This window comes from Pseudopodoces humilis, chromosome 1 (genome assembly GCF_049639895.1).
Source record: "Pseudopodoces humilis isolate 2021_Gansu_Grassland_sample_001 chromosome 1, ASM4963989v1, whole genome shotgun sequence".
In the NCBI taxonomy this organism is placed as follows: Eukaryota; Metazoa; Chordata; class Aves; order Passeriformes; family Paridae; genus Pseudopodoces; species Pseudopodoces humilis.
This window is the reverse complement of record NC_142200.1, coordinates 136,178,764-136,194,551: the sequence shown is the minus strand read 5'-3', so window position 1 is coordinate 136,194,551 and position 15,788 is coordinate 136,178,764. Positions and strand designations below refer to the sequence as shown.

Here is a 15,788-nt window from a genome sequence, read left to right as displayed (position 1 = left end):
TCGCCAGCGGTGACTCCCCCCGGGGATGGGGAGCGGCAGTCCCGACAGTTTGAGTGGCTGTGCGGCGGCAGTGCCTCCGGGCGCCGGCTCTGCGCATTTGGTGGTCGTTAAAAACAATTTGTTTCCCTCCCCGTTTGGGGAGGGGGAAGGGGAAAATCATTCCGGGGGAGGGGAGGGGAGGGAAAGGGAAGGGAAAAGGGGGAAAAAAAGGAGTGAGAGAGCAAGCGAGACAGAAACACCAAAGCCGACAGAAAACCCGCGCTCCGAACTATTGCGACACTGAGCGAGGAGCGCGGCGAAGGCTGGCGGCGAGGTGCGAGTGGGAGCGGACCGGGCCGTGGGAGCGGGCCGGGCCGAGGAAGCGGACCGGGCTTGGGTGGGGGGGCCGTGAGAGCGGGCCGGGCCATGGGAGGGGCGGGCTGCCTCCCCCCCCGTGGGTGGGCAGGCGGCGCCCGGTGCCTCCGCGCTGCCGCCCCGCCGGTCGCGCCGGGCGGGTCTCGGCGGGTCGGCGCGGCTGCCCGGTGACCGCTGCCGCCTCCCCGCAGCGCACAGCGAGCCCCCGCAGCTCGGAGCCGGCGGCCAGCACGACGGCGGCCCCCAGACCCCCACCATGAACACCATCGTCTTCAGCAAGCTCAGCGGCCAGGTGCTTTTCGAGGAGGACGCCAAGGAGCGGGAGCGGAGCAGCCGGTCCTACGTGGGGGTGGTGGAAGGCCCACACCACGCCGAGGTGCTGCTCCCCGACAGCCCGTCCATCAAGGAGAGCCTCAGCCTGCGGAACCGGCGGACGGGGTATGCCGTGCGCTCGTCTCCGCGCCGCGCACCGGCTTCGGGGGCGGCCCTGCCCGCGCTGCCGGCGCTCCCGGCCGCCGCGTCACCGATTTGGGGTTGCGAGATGGGTTTCTAGCTGGGTCTTTGCCCGCGACCCCGGGTTCGTATTCTCTGGGATTTTCATTCCACAGCTAAGGTGGGAAATTCCGGCAGTAGGTGATGCAGGGGCGTCCGATTGTGCTGGACTGTACCAGACAGAGAGCTCCTGTCCTGCTATGCTTGACCTCCCCCTCTGCCTCCGAACAAAAACAAGCGGAGGACACCGGGGCTCCACCGGCTTGTTCGGGCGCTTCATGCAATTAAAGTCTCCAAAACAGAGGCGCCAGGCGGGACGTGTGAGACCGGGGGCACGGGGTGGCGGCGCGGCCGATCGCCGGCGGTAGCAGCGGGGCTGCGGCGGGCGGGCACTGCGCGGCCCCGGCACTTGTTCCGCCGTCCCCGCGGGTCCGCAGCGCACCGAGCGAGCGGGCGGGAAGGAGCTGCTATGTCAGTGCGGTCCCAGGGATGGGATTTAGAACGGACTAGCGTGATGCCAGTCAGGGGCTGGATAACGTGATGTTAGAATCGGGTTTGCTAAAACGGCAGCTGAGGCTAAGCCGCCCAAAGCAGTTTTCTTTTTTTTTTTTGGGGGGGATCTTTTTCGATTTGTTGTTTTTTGGAGGTTAGGTTTGCTTTTTTGTGCTGGAACAGGTGAAATATATGGTGATGAGAGGACGTGCGAGCTCTGGCGCCTTGACAGCCGTAGCTCGAAGGGTTGAACGGGCGAGCGCTGACCAGACGTTTAGTGTCAGTGTTGCAAAGTAAAGATCGAGGAGCACACTCGGGCAGCTGCGAAGCCGCGAGGTCCCAGGGAGCTGCTTGTACTGACGAATTTCCACCTTAGCGATTGCATCAGCTGGCAGTTTTAGCGGCGGTGCTGGCCGGGAGGACGCAGGTGTGTGTCACCGGGCTGTTGTTGCAGCCGGCCGCGGCGGAGCGCGGCAGCCCCGGGGAGCGGCGGCCCGGCCCCGTGGCGCCCCCTGCCGCCGCCGCCGGCCCCAGCCCGCCTCTGGGCTTTCTCTAGGATTCCGCCGGGTTTCTTCACTTTTTATTGTAGACCTTTTTTACAAAGGGACACCATTTTTTTCTTTTTTCTTTTTTCTTTTTTTTTTTTTTTTCTTTTTAGCGGAACCGAGTTTCGTTCCCCCGGCATGCGCTGTTTCCCTCGGCAAGCGCGGGGCTTTGCGGGCTGCCTCGCGTCGCTGCCGGCGGCTTTGGGAGAGGCACGCCGGCTCCGAGGGGCGGAATGATCCAGGAGCTGCTCGGTGCCGCGGGTATTTCTTGAGTATCAGCGGGAAATAAAGCCGGGCAGGGGAATCAGGCTGGGCTGGCCCCGGGGCAGCGCGCACCGCAGCTGCGGGATGCGCGGCCGGCCGTGCGAGATGCGGCCTGGCCGCCCTGGAAAGCCCCTCTGTGGACAGACCGGCCACACGCCTGTCAGGTGCCGAGCACCGAAAACATCGGGACACTCGCACCGTCGGAGCCCCGGCCCCGCTGAAATCCCCGCGGGGCCGCCGCCCGGGTCCGCAGCATGATCGCGGCCATTCACCGGCTCTGAGTCCGCTCGCCCAGGCCCTGCACGGGCAGTTCGGGGAGCTGGCGGCATCACCTTCGTCCAGGCCGAGGGCTGCGGCTGTGGAACGTCCCCGAGCACCCCGCGAGGACGGAGCTCGGCTCCTCCGGGCAGGGCGCACCCCGGGGTGGGCATCCCCCGAGCTGGGTCCCCCCTCGGACGGGGCGCATCTACCGCACCCCGCAGGGGAGCCCGGGGCCAGGCGGGGCAGCGGGCAGGGCACGGGGAGCGGGCAGGTGTCCCGCAGCTGCGGTCCTCAGCGCCCCTTCTCCGCGGCAGGGCGCGGCAGAGCGGCGGGAAGGTGCGGCACAAGCGGCAGGCGCTGCAGGACATGGCGCGACCGCTCAAGCAGTGGCTCTACAAGCACCGCGACAACCCATACCCCACGAAGACGGAGAAGATTCTGCTGGCCCTCGGCTCCCAGATGACCCTGGTGCAGGTAAGGAAGGGAGCCCCTTACCCCCACCTCCAAAAACAGCTCTGAGGCGTTTCGTGGACGGGAGGGATGGGGACAGCATCTCCAAACTCCTCTGTGACCTGAACTAAGGACAGTGCTGGGTATCGGGGAGCATCAGTGCACAGCCAGCAAGGCCAGGGGTCCTGTGCACATCCTTCTTCCACTCTCCCCTGGGCTCCCCCACCCCAGCAGGACTATCTCCCTCAAACAAGAACTACCACATCTGAGCTATCATGACTGGAGAAGTGCTTAAAGACAACCACCAAAAAGTGTGTGCTTGCCCTTCTAGGAAGAGATGCCCTCATCCTTTCCTCTCATTCATAAATACAATGAAAATATTTTTGCTTAGTCTTTAAAAATTCTCAAGTAAAAAATATCAGCCATGGGAGATTTCAGCACAGAATAGGAATTGCTGAGGAAATTGCAGGGACCTACTCTTCCCTTTTGAAAAGGGGATAGGATGGAAACTGTTCTATTGTTCTGATAATAATTGTCATCACCTGTTGCTCAGACATCAGCGTTACCATACACACAGTGTACAATGGCTCAGCACATCCAGTCTTGCAGGAATTATCATTGAAATATAATTAGATGCGGGGAGTAATTGTTTTGCTCTCAGGTAATTCTCCCCTGAAGTGACTGGCAGTTGTCTTGCCAAAAGAGGCATAAATTTTGCTGCAAATGTTTATAAATCTCACTTCTTTGTTCTCTTTGCCATCTGGCGCTCTACTGAAATCTGTGGTTAAATGCTATCAGTTGCCGAGTGATGCTATCTCAGGTCTGGATGCTGCAAAGATTTATGCATTGTGAATAATCTAATTTCCTTACTGCAAGCTACTGCTAGGTGCGTAAAATGAAACCCATGTGTTTGCAGGATTGGGTCCTCATCACTATGCCTAACATGTTATGTGTCACTTTGCAAAGGACACAAAGAGATCAAAGTAACCTAAAGTATTAGAAAAAGACAGGTAGTAATTCAGCTTTATTATTTTGAGTGCCCCTTCAAAAAAACCTGTACTATGAACTTCAATTCTAGTAATGGCAAAATGGGAAATCTTTACACTTCAGTACCTCTCGATGAAATTATTGCCCTAGTAAAAACTCTGTAGCTTTGACAAAAATAATATTAATGTCTCAGAAAATGCCAGTTATAACTGGAAGATGTAGTTGAAACAACTTCTCTTGCTTTAAAAAAATATACATGAAAGGCTTAAACTATGATTACATAAACATTATCCCTTCAATGGCACAATTCAATCCGAGTATTTTACTGGGGTATGGCTCTTAGAACATCCCTGTATTTTTACATGAGATTTAAAAAATATATTCACAATATGTGTTGGGACACTTTCACATTCATGATGTCTTGAGGTGTTATTCTGTTCTTTTAAAAATGCCTCAGAATGAACAGAGAAGGAAAAAAAACTGGGGGGTTTTTGCAGGATTTCTCTTGTGGCAGCTTTGATAAATCCTGATGGGGATAGGATGTGTTAACCTTTATAAAAGCATCAAGTGAGCCATGGCCAATTCTCCACTGAGTTTTATGATCTACATAAGGTGTAGAATAAAATTAAAAATAATCAGGGAGGCCTGCATTTAGGTCTGTTAGACCTCTGTCATTCTAGTGAATTTTCACTGAAGCTGAATTTGACCAGCTTTGTTTCTATGAACCGTAATATTTGAAAGAACTGTGCAAACAGGCACATCTATCTTCATTCACAGGAGCACAACATCAAAGAGAAATCCCAGGTGTTTTTCCCATCGTTTTTGTGCAATGCGCTTTTAATCCAGGAATCCAATATCATCTGTATGAGATGTAAATACATATGTCTGGCACCAGCAGTAATTCCTGAGCCACAAAGAGCAAAACAACACAAACCCTACACCTACGTTTTGGACGCTCAAAAAGAACAGGATTGTAATTCAGTTCAAAATTTTTGTTCTCTAAGAATGAGAGAGAGCATGCCAGGGTGTGATCTCAGTCACCCTGGGTACATCTGAAATAGCTTTCCTGAAGGCAGCACTCTTTCAGACGAGTGGTATAGCCAAGAGCAGGTTTGGGACTGGGCTGGTGTCTGTTGGAAAGCTTTGCTTCTGTCCCAGGAGGGGCACTTTGCAAAAGCATCAACCAGGGTCGCCTATAAATTGTTTTTCTAGTCTAGTAATATTGTTGGACATCGTTGGAGAACCAGGATTCAGTGTATGATGTTTCCTCTGGGTTAAACGCCTTCACGTTTGTTAACCTGTCTCATATTTCCTACACTTTTTGCATTTCTCAGAGTTGTCCCGTGGTGTTTGCTCCCACAGCTTTCCACTCCTGTGGAAGCTGTTGTCTGCTGGCAGCTGCTCCCCCTTCCCAGCATCCCTCATGTGCCGACATCTTTCGTCACATAGGAAAGGCAAAAGATACTGTTGAATATCTCTCTGAATTTCTGACAAAATGCCATTTAGGGAATGAATGGCTCGGGATTTTTTTTTTGTTTTTCACTTGACTGACAACCTTGGAAAAGGTCTTCGGCTGCCTGGAAGATGTTGGTGGTCACCGTAACACTGATAATAGGGATGTAACTCTCCTGCCCGTGCTTTTCTTTCATCTAATGAACCTTATTCCAGTATGTACCATCTATCCAAAGGAGATTTTTTTCAGGACCATGGCACAGATAAAACCAATTCTTCTGTGGGACAAAGAGGTGAACATCCAGCCCTGTTTTTTACTTTTATTATTAGGACAAATAAATAACATGCAGATACTAATAACTTTTGTTATTAGTATCTGCATGCCAAATCTACCACAACTTTATTTTCATTAGTTTTGCTATCACCCAGTGGGCTGATTTTAAAGTAATTTGTTCTACTTTACTAATACTTTGGCCTACTCCACTCTTCTTGGGTGCAGTGGGACAGCAAGGAGACTGTTCCAGATGCATTGTCCGACTGCAGTGCTGAAGAAAAGTCAGACTGTTTCAAGGAGGTAGGATTTTTCAGGAATCATAAATCATCTTGTTTCTTAAGAAGTAGTAGCAAAACCTGGGGCAAATTCTGGGCTGACTTACTCATGTGCAGGCCAACAAGGTCTTTGGGAGTCTTCAAGGCAAATGTTATTGCAGATTTCGGTACAACAGTCCAAAGTTTTCTACTTCCACAACTGCCAAAGCAGGAAACCAAAAAAGCAATATAGTTTGAAAAGGCATTTTATATTTTACTCCAATTAGATTCCAATTCAGAATCCAATAACTTGTCCTATAATATGCTACATTTTCATTTGTATTATTACCACAGTGCTTGATTTATTTTATTTTAAATTTTGGTTTAGATGTTCTTGTGAAATAAAAAAGAAAAATGGCTGTATATTCCTTCCAGAAAGAAATATGAATGTGTGTATTGTTGGAAAGAAGGTTTTTTCAATACAAGGATTTGTATATCAGTCATGTGCTGCTATGGATTTAATAGTATTCAGATTTATCAAGGCATATCTGGATTACTGGAGGAGGAGAATCGCTTGATGTCTGCTCCCTTTCTGAAAGTTTGGCCACTCTTAAGCACTGAAGCAGAACAAATTACAATAAAATTGAAGATGTGTCTTCAGAAGTAAAGCCAGAAGGGTCAGTATTTCATGATGCTGATATAAGTACCTGATGCTCTTAGAGAACAGAATTGCTGTAAAAAAATGAATGCTGGAAAGCACATCTATTATCGTTCCCCTTGGGTTTTGTCTTTTTACTTCTCAAAGAACTACAGGATTGTTACTTTATAAGAATAGTGAGTTTCATCATGTGTTTTTTCAAGATACTTACTTCTTGGGAGGTTTATGTGACAAAGATTTTCCCACTGGCTTTTATCTAAATAATTATTTTTTTTATTATTATTGTTTTTGGAGATCACAGTAGCACAGCTTGGGACCATGGGAAAGGTTGAATTTTTTGGCAGCTTTGGTTGCTTCTTTTTGTAATGGTTTAGGTAAGAGTGGTGCAAACTGGCACTCTGAGTGGGACCTACAGCAGTAGACAGGCAGGTTTTTAAAGACCACATGGATAGACAATGTAACATTTGGGGCTGGTTGAAATGAGTGGTAAAACTGCTGTTGTCCTTGAAGGAGACAGGTGGTGGCTGGAGGTCAGGGTGAGTGTGCTGACTGGTACAGCCTGTGGCAATGCAGCCTGTTCCAGCTCACACACCTGGAGATTGTCCAAGACTGAAGAGTGGAGAGGTGTTGAATCTCATGATGTCTTAGAAATCAGGACTTTCCAGCAACATGCACTAGTGCCCAAAAGCTGGAAAGCACCTAGAGATTACCACATCATAGTTTAAGCCTAAAAATCTCTTAAATGGATTTGACTAACTTTCCTTTCTTCCAAGGCTTTAACGGGCCTTGTAGTAATTGCGTTTGGGATAAGAATTTCTAGAGTGAGTTTGCTGCTTTGTGCGTTAGTAAAAGGTTTCTCTTCTAAAAGCTGACTTGAGGTTCTTTCAGAATCAGAGTCATTTATGTTGGAAAAGACCTTCATAATCACTGCGTCCAACCATTAACCCAGCACTGCCAAGTCCACTGCTAAACCATGCCCCTAAGCACCCTATCTACATTTCTTTTAAATACCTCCAGGGACAGTGACTCAACCACAGTGACTTTCACTTGCCAGCCTGTTGCCTGGCAATCCTTTCTGTAAAGAAATTTTTTTCCTGATACCCAATCTAAACCTCCCCTGATTCAATTTGAGGCCATTTCCTCTTGTCCTATCACTTGTCACTTGGGAGAATGGACTGACCCCCACCTACAACTTCCTTTCAGGTAGTTGTAAAGAGCAGTAAGGTCTTTCCTGAGCCTCCTTTTCTCCAGGCTAAACCTCCCCAGCTGCCTCAGTTGCTCTTTGTCAGACTTGTGCTCCAGACATTTTCCCAGCTCTGCTGTCCTTCCCTGGACTCTCCCAGCACCTCAGTGTCCTTCCTGAATTGAGGGGCCCAGAACTGGACCCAGTACTCAAGTTGCAGCCTCAGCAGTGCTAAGCACAAGGGTACAATTACTGCCCTGGTCCCACTGGCCACATGTTATGGTCTCGTTCTTAAAATTATTTGAAATGCCTCTGCCTGAATTAAAATGCAAACCAGACCATATGCCAAAGGATTCCAGTCTCTGACACCACACTATTGCTGTTACAGGCCAGGTTGCCATTTGCCTTCTTGGTCACCTACACACTCACCGGTTCACGTTCAGCTGATGTCAACCAGCACCCTCGGATCCTTTTCCAGCAGGCATCTTCCCATCCCCTTCCCCCAGCCTGTAGCACTGCAGGGGTTGTTGTGACCCAGGGGCAGGCACTTGGCCTTGTTGAACCTCACTAGCCGTGGCCCATGGATTCAGCCTGTCCAGATCCCTTGTGGAGCCTTCCTGCTCTCCAGCAGATCATCACTCCCACCCAATTTGGTGTCTCTGCAAACTGACTGAGGGTACTCTCAATCCCCTCATCCAGATCATTGATAAAGCTATTGAACAGGTCTGGCCCTAATACCAAGCCCTGGGGAACACCACTGGTGACTGGTGACCAGCTGGATGTAACTCCATTCACCAACACTCCTGGGCCTGGCCATCGCAACAGTTTTCTACCCAGCAAAGAGCAAACCCATCCAAGCCAAGAGCAGCCAGTTTCTGCAGGAGATGCTGTGAGAAATGGTGTCAAAGGTTTCATTGATGTCCAGGTAGACACATCCACAGCCTTTCCCTTATCTACTAAGTGGATCACACTGTCATAGATGAAGATCAGGTTGGTCAAGCAGAACCTGCCTTTCACAAATCCTTGCTGGGTGGGCCTGATCCCTGGATTGTCTTGCGTGTGCTGTGTGATGGCACTTAAAATAATCTGCTCCATAAGAAGCAGGAGGACAAGGTGCAATATATTTATCTCATTATGAAATAACACTCAAATACTACTATTCCCTTCTCTCATAGCAGAAGACTTAAAATATGACTCATCCTTTCATATTGATATGCAGAAAGCAAAGCAATGACATGGGAAGAATGAGCCCAAAATAAACCAAGAGTACCATGCAGTAATCACTCCTGCTAAATTTAATTGCTTTTATGTATGAATCACACTAATACTACCCTATCTTTTCTGTAAATGGCACTTCACTGATGAAAAATTTCAGTATGTAATAAAATGAAGCATAATCTTTCTTGTGAGAGGTTGGAAAGCTGTCAGTTTGGTAAAATGCTGCAGTAACTGCAATCCTGTTGATTGGGACCCTGGATTGATCCATCTCTACTGTTAAATACTTGATTTCAGAATTACACTGTCATGCAGCAGGTGACTGCTGCTTCAGTCGAGCAGTCTGGAGTGACTTTGTTAACGGCATTAGAAAGTGCTTGGATTTCAGCCCACCCTGTCTCATTTACCATAAAAATTGCTGTGTAAATATGATGATTATAAGCAAGTAACCTCAGAAGAGAATGAAAATTACTTACTCTGCCAGCTACAGTTTTGGTTTTCTAACCTGCCATAGTAAGCTACATGGCTTGTAAAGTTATGTGTTTGCCCTCTGAGCACTGATCCAGGGCTCACCAGATTTTCAGTGGAACCCTGCTTCATGTGATTTTAAGTAAAATCAAAGTGACAGACATAAGGCACCAGTGCTAAGTTCTAGCTGGGACTCTGAACCGAAGCTTTGCTTTTTCTTGAGGCACATAGTGTTTATTTTTCTCATAATCATTTTACAAGAGATTATTGATCCAAAATAATTAGATACTTCTGTGTGATTTATGCCGTAACCTTAGCTAAAACAGACAGATGACAAAAGCAGGGCCAAAATCCATCACTAGGCTCTACAGTTTGGCTCTCTATTATGTGGGGTAGCATGTATTGATAAAAAAATGTATGAACTTTCTTTGCAGGTTGATGTAACTTAAATGGTGTGATCGTTCCCAGGTCAGACTAAAATGATGGTAGTCTGGCTTCCTCTGTGTGCATATTCACAACACAAAGATGTGAGCAGGGCTGTAGGCTGCTAACATTCTTTACAATTTCTTTTCTCCTTTGCAAGTGATGCTACTCTGCCTCCTTCTTCCAGAGGTCATGTCAAAATGCACTTATTCCTGCCAGGTTTAAATAGTATTTTTAACACCTCATTTATCATTAAGCAAGTATCATTAGAATGTATGTCACTTGCCTCTGCTCTTTCTCATAGTAAAGACAGAGTTATCATTATTTTCTAATTTCTGTCTTTTTGAGTTGCAGTAGAATCAAGGCCAACGTTTTCTCAGGTGTGCTTTCATGCAAAGTCACAGCAAGTATATGCATTCCATTTGGTGGTTTAATTAGCACTGCTGGCACTGAAAGGTAGACTGTGCCTTTTTGCTCATTCAGTGCCTAAAACACTTTGAAATACTTGTGTTTGAGCCTGACTTTGTGATGAGCCTGTATGCTAGAGAGATACTAACATGTATCCATTTTGCTATGTCAAACTCTAGAAAATGCTCTGCAGTTGAGAAGGAAGACAAAACAGACTATTGTTTAGTAGTCACCTGGTGAGAAATTGCATATTTACTGTTTTTAGGCTGTCCACAACAAAAAGAGTTTGTAAAATCTGCTGCTCTGCAGAGAAAATGGTTGATTTCTGCAATGAGTCAAAGTACGTTGTACTCTATGTAATACTTTCCTGATGCCCATGGCTTGTCAGACTAAGAGTTCTGTTAAAGTACAAGGGAGAATTTGGGCTTTTATATATACAGATTTAGAATGTCTTCTTCTGTTCAATAGCCTTTTTGTAGCTATGTAAATATCAAAGAAAATTCCTGAATATTAGATATTAGTTTAATTTAGGAAGTTGGTAATATATTGAAGGTTCATATTGAAAGTTCAGGGTTTTATCTTTAAAATTTAAAAAAAAAATAATGTAAAACAAGTATTTAGGACACATTAATTGAAACCTTGTGATAATGTGGTTTTGCTAACACTTGGGAAGGGTGGGAAGCCTGAACTTGCCTTCCTGTATGAGATTCCTGCTCTGCTCAGTGGTAATTTTGTGGACTTCCTTGAGGCATACATAAAACTGTTAAGGATTCTATGGATTTATTTGTGAAATTTTCAAGGGAAACTAATACACACGTTTGTATGCAGGTATCAAACTGGTTTGCCAATGCAAGACGTCGCCTGAAGAACACAGTCAGGCAACCAGATCTTAGCTGGGCTTTACGAATAAAACTGTACAACAAATATGTTCAGGGAAATGCTGAGCGACTCAGTGTGAGCAGCGATGACTCATGCTCTGAAGGTTTGTTGATGCTCTTTTATCGATTTTAAACTGATTAAAATTTATTTAGAAAGTATTATATACCCTAAGTTAGATCTAATTTTTAATCACAAATACTCTCAGTGGATCTGCCTTTATTTTTTTTGTGAATTAGGTTCATTTTTTGGCTCCCAGCTACTACGTAGTCTTGCAAAGCAGGATTCTGTAAGTTCTTCAAGGTGGCAATCTGGATGCATGTTTTTATATTTCATTGCTGATAGAAAGATAATTGTTAGTTCATTACATTCTACAAGCCTATTCCTTTAATCTGCATTAAAGGAAAAAAATTGATTACATTTGTTGGTATAAAGAAATGAGAAATCACTTGACTGTTGCTTTCCTCCATGAAAGGGCTATAGCAATATACATCATTAAAGGGAGAATCTGATTAGTGGGGCATCTTAGATGGTAAACTGAGTATCACTGTTATTTATTTGATGTAGTTTGCTAGCAACTGTTTTTCATAACATAAATCATAAAAGATGCACTGGAATTCTCTTTCTTACTCAAATTAGCAAATGCAGGATTTTTTAAAAGTACCCTGTATTTTTGATAGAACTCTTATATTAATTCTGTCTGTGAGTACTTTTTTTAGACAGTTGTGACATGGAAATACAATGACAGGAACAAATCCTACAGAACATTGTCAGAAATCTGTACGTGAATTTTTAGAAGAGTGTGTTTCAATTTGTACTCAGTTTCAAATATCTTACTTCCAATTTCAGTCTGTACTCACATTTCTTGAAAAATGTGGGAATTTACTCGCCTTTCTACTCACTTCCCTTGAAAAGATTGCATGCAGAACAATTAAAATAGTACAGTTTAAGAAAATGCACCTAAATATGCTGTGGTATTCAGGCAAACCCAATTTCAAGTTATGATAGTAAGAATTTAACCTATTCACACAGCTTTTTAAATGTTTATCATTGAGTTAGGGCACTTTTCAATTTTTTTTCCTACTTGTGTTACTCATGAGCAAATTAGACTCAGATGGTCTTCTACAGCTAATTAATTTAGAATAGCTGGAACATCTGAGAATCATGGGAACTACTATGAGCAATGTGTGAACAGAAGAAAGTGAAAAACAGTGTCTAATGCTGAAGTTACTGTCTATTTTAGTATATTTATCACAGTTCAAAACATGTAGAGAAAGCCTCATGTTAAATATTAAGTACTCAATGTATTATTGTATCTTTGTCCTTTTGTTTTCAGATGGAGAAAATCCTCCGAGAAACCATATGAATGAAGGGGGATATAACAAACCAGTTCATCACACTGTGATTAAAACTGAAAGTTCAGTAATAAAAACAGGAGTGAGACCAGAAGCAAGTGCCAATGAGGATTATGTGTCACCCCCCAAATACAAAAGCAGCTTACTGAATCGATACCTAAATGACTCATTGAGACACGTCATGGCTACTAATGCAGCTATGATGGAAAAAACAAGGCAAAGGAATCATTCCGGTTCGTTTAGTTCCAATGAATTTGAGGAAGAACTGGTGTCTCCATCATCATCAGAGACAGAAGGCAATTTTGTCTATCGGACAGGTAAGGGATATTTTTCTGCATGATTTCCATTACAGACATCTTCAGTAGACAGTGGCTTTTGGAATAAGTGTCACCTGATTGTGCCTTTTATGAGACTGGGTGACTTCTGTCCATCCTCTCGTATGACAGTGGGTAATTCCTGTCCATCTTCTTGCATGAGAGTAGATTACTCCTATCCATCCTCTCATATCAGAGTGGATAAATTATGTCTACCTTTTCATTCTCTGGAGAAGTTCTACCTATAGTATTACAGTTAAGTGCTGTTATTGACCTCTAATGAAGCTGGTTTGCTTTTCAAATGGAGAAATGGGGATAATTTTTGAAATGACACTTACAGGCCACTTTTTGTCAGCATGAAGATGAGCCTAAGGAAGGAGAAAACTCTTGCACATTCTATTACATTAAGGAAAGACTAGAGGATGGCCACAGAGGAGGAGGAGGGCTTTGAACTTTCAAGGTGGCTGTTTGTGACACTTACAAGAGTCATATTCCCTTCAGTGGAGTGCATGTGAACACCTTCCCCTTTTGTACAGTACCTTTTCTGTCCTCAGAGTGCCTTTTCCAGTATGTGACCCTTCAGTGCCCGTGCATCTCTTAGGAATACAGACATTAGTGTAGACTAATTTCTGCATCACTCTCCAGAGCTAAAGGGCCACACACTTGGCCATTAAATGCCTTATTTTACTGTTTTTTGAAGGGTTATACATAGTTTATTATTTTATCAATAAAAACATATAAGCATGATGTAATGTCATCCACTGTGTTACCAGTCAGAGCAAGGCACATGGGATGGCCTGGTTCCTGCCAGTAAATTGTTGTAAATCAGGGCAAGATCAGGACTTGCTCAAGTCCCTGTGAGTCAGGGAATGCTGGAAGGCTCCTCTTGTGAAACTTCTGTATATCTTTGGGACATTAGGTAAAAAAAATATCATTTCGAAAAATATGAAGGTTTGTACCCCAGTGTCTGAAGGTCTCCACCAGTGTCTCATGGTTTTGACTCATTGCAGCAGCCCCTTGCGTTGTCCTGGGCCTTTCTTGGGTTATTCTGCCAGGGACCACCCTGAGGGCAGCATCACTTTAGGGATGGATATTGCTGAAAAGTACTGGAGGATTTTGCAGTAAAGTTAATACAGATTTAGACTTTGAACTTGGTTCCCTTTGGCTTCCTTGGCAGGCAGGTTCAGATGCCTTTGCAACCTCTCAAGTTTGCAGCATTTGCTCTCTTTTCTGGCACATTTCCTGTGGGTTTTTTGTCCGTGTGGAGGGGTCACAAGGCTTTTGTTGGTGGGGATTAGGATGATGTTTGTGTGTGCAGGTTGTTGGGAATGACCAAAGAACGAGTGGGGACGCTGTATAAAAATGGGATCTTGTGGGGAGAAAGAATAGTGCACATTCAATTAATAAGTTTCAAAATAAACTCTCTCTGTCAATTTATTTTTTTTCTGTACATAGCAAATGCATTTGGTTTGCATTATAAGTATATTGTTTGCCAAGTTTCATTTTTAAGTAAAAAGTTACTCAAGAACAGATGCAGAAGCTCAGATATGTAAACTTCTGTTTTCTGTACTTTTTACTATAACCTAAAAGTGGAAGCAATGACTTCTTAAAATTTATAATAAATTTGCTACTCGATTAAGTTCTTCTTGACAAATTTCAAGCTGCACTGAAAAATATGGTCATTAATGTGAAGGCTGAGGGAGGCACACTGTAACTGTAAATTCACCAGCTGTGCTGGAATGAGTAAGAACCAGTGTATTTGTCCTTAAAGTTCGTAAGTGGCACTCCTAGAACTCCTCTTGAGATTGTATTTAAGTCAGTTCCTAAATATCTTTCTTAACATTGTCACATTTTTTGAGAATTGACCAGCAGCTTTTAGGATATGGTTTCATTCTTTTTGCACTTTGAAAGCAGACAAGCAGTATATAGAATGAAAAAAGATTATATATATATATATACGTGATATACATATAATATATGTATATACATGACTTTTTTTCTAAATCGTTGCTATATATATGTATGAACATTCAGGAAATATAGGTACAAATGGGATTTTTTTCAGTTACAAGATTACAGTCCCATTAATGATTTTCTGATGATGTTATGCATGCAGGAATTAAGCTTTTCATTAAGAGAGCCAATATTTTCAAGTTATTGTCCATTTATGAAACTTACTTTCAAATAGCTGAAATTATCCACATGATTGTTAGGTAGGAAGAGATAAATAAGGATGATTTACTTTTTTTATGTTTTTTTCTTCATAATTTGAATATCTGGGTTGGCAGTTCTCAGCGCAGTACTGTACCAGAACTGTGTCTGTGTTTTCAAAAATAGCTGTAATACATTTTGGTTAAGTCAATAACAGGGTATGGCTGAATTTGCCACTCTTACTCTCCTGAAAGTGGGAAGTGTATTTTTAAGTGAGATATCACTGCTTACAAGGAGTTCCCGACTGCAATTCTTTGTAGAGCAAAACAGATAATTTTTAACACAAAGGAGTTGTTGCAGGATTATCAAGTCCCTACTAGACATTTTAATTTATGAAGTCATTTTAAGCAGTATTTCAAAAAGCACAGAGTGAAAACTGATGGGTGTTTTATTTTTGAGAAATGGTTGGTAAGGTTGTTGTGCCTGTAAGGACAAGCAGTCACTGGAGCTTAAACTAATTCTTTATTGTGCTTCCCTGGAAAGGTAACTTTTTTGTAGCAGATCATAAGTGAGAAAGCTCATTTGCCCTGTCTGGTTCTGGTTAGGGGCTGGACCCTGATTTCAGGTATATCTGTGTGTCTGGAGCTGCTTTCTTTGCCCAGCGCCCGGGGTCAGTGTGGCCCCGTGTGTCTCCACAGCCTGCACCAAATTAACAGCCTGTGAGTGCAGTGTCCAATAACAAAAACAAGAAATTGCAGTTTAAAGTTTATAAGGAAAACGGGTTGTAGAGGTTCCCATTTCAGTCATTAACATGCTTATAAACACGGGACCATATGCTACTCCAGCTTCGTGCAACTGGGAAATCCCACATAAAGATGAAGGACAGGCTATAGAACCGGCTGTCGGCAGAGC

At 44.4% G+C, this 15,788-nt stretch overlaps 1 protein-coding gene across 3 annotated transcripts in view; it reads left to right on the top strand.

The window, feature by feature from the left end:
* Positions 1-255: 255 nt before the first annotated feature.
* The window catches only part of MKX (mohawk homeobox), a 48,468-nt gene continuing 32,935 nt past the window's right edge, over positions 256-15,788 (top strand). For all 3 annotated transcript variants that reach the window (XM_005518710.3, XM_088066320.1, XM_014248807.2), the window contains exons 1-5: positions 256-313; positions 546-792; positions 2,723-2,882; positions 11,009-11,162; positions 12,393-12,728. In XM_005518710.3, the coding sequence (XP_005518767.1) occupies positions 611-792; positions 2,723-2,882; positions 11,009-11,162; positions 12,393-12,728 (832 nt within the window). In that variant the 5' untranslated portion in view covers positions 256-313; positions 546-610. The remainder of the gene's footprint in view (positions 314-545; positions 793-2,722; positions 2,883-11,008; positions 11,163-12,392; positions 12,729-15,788) is intronic.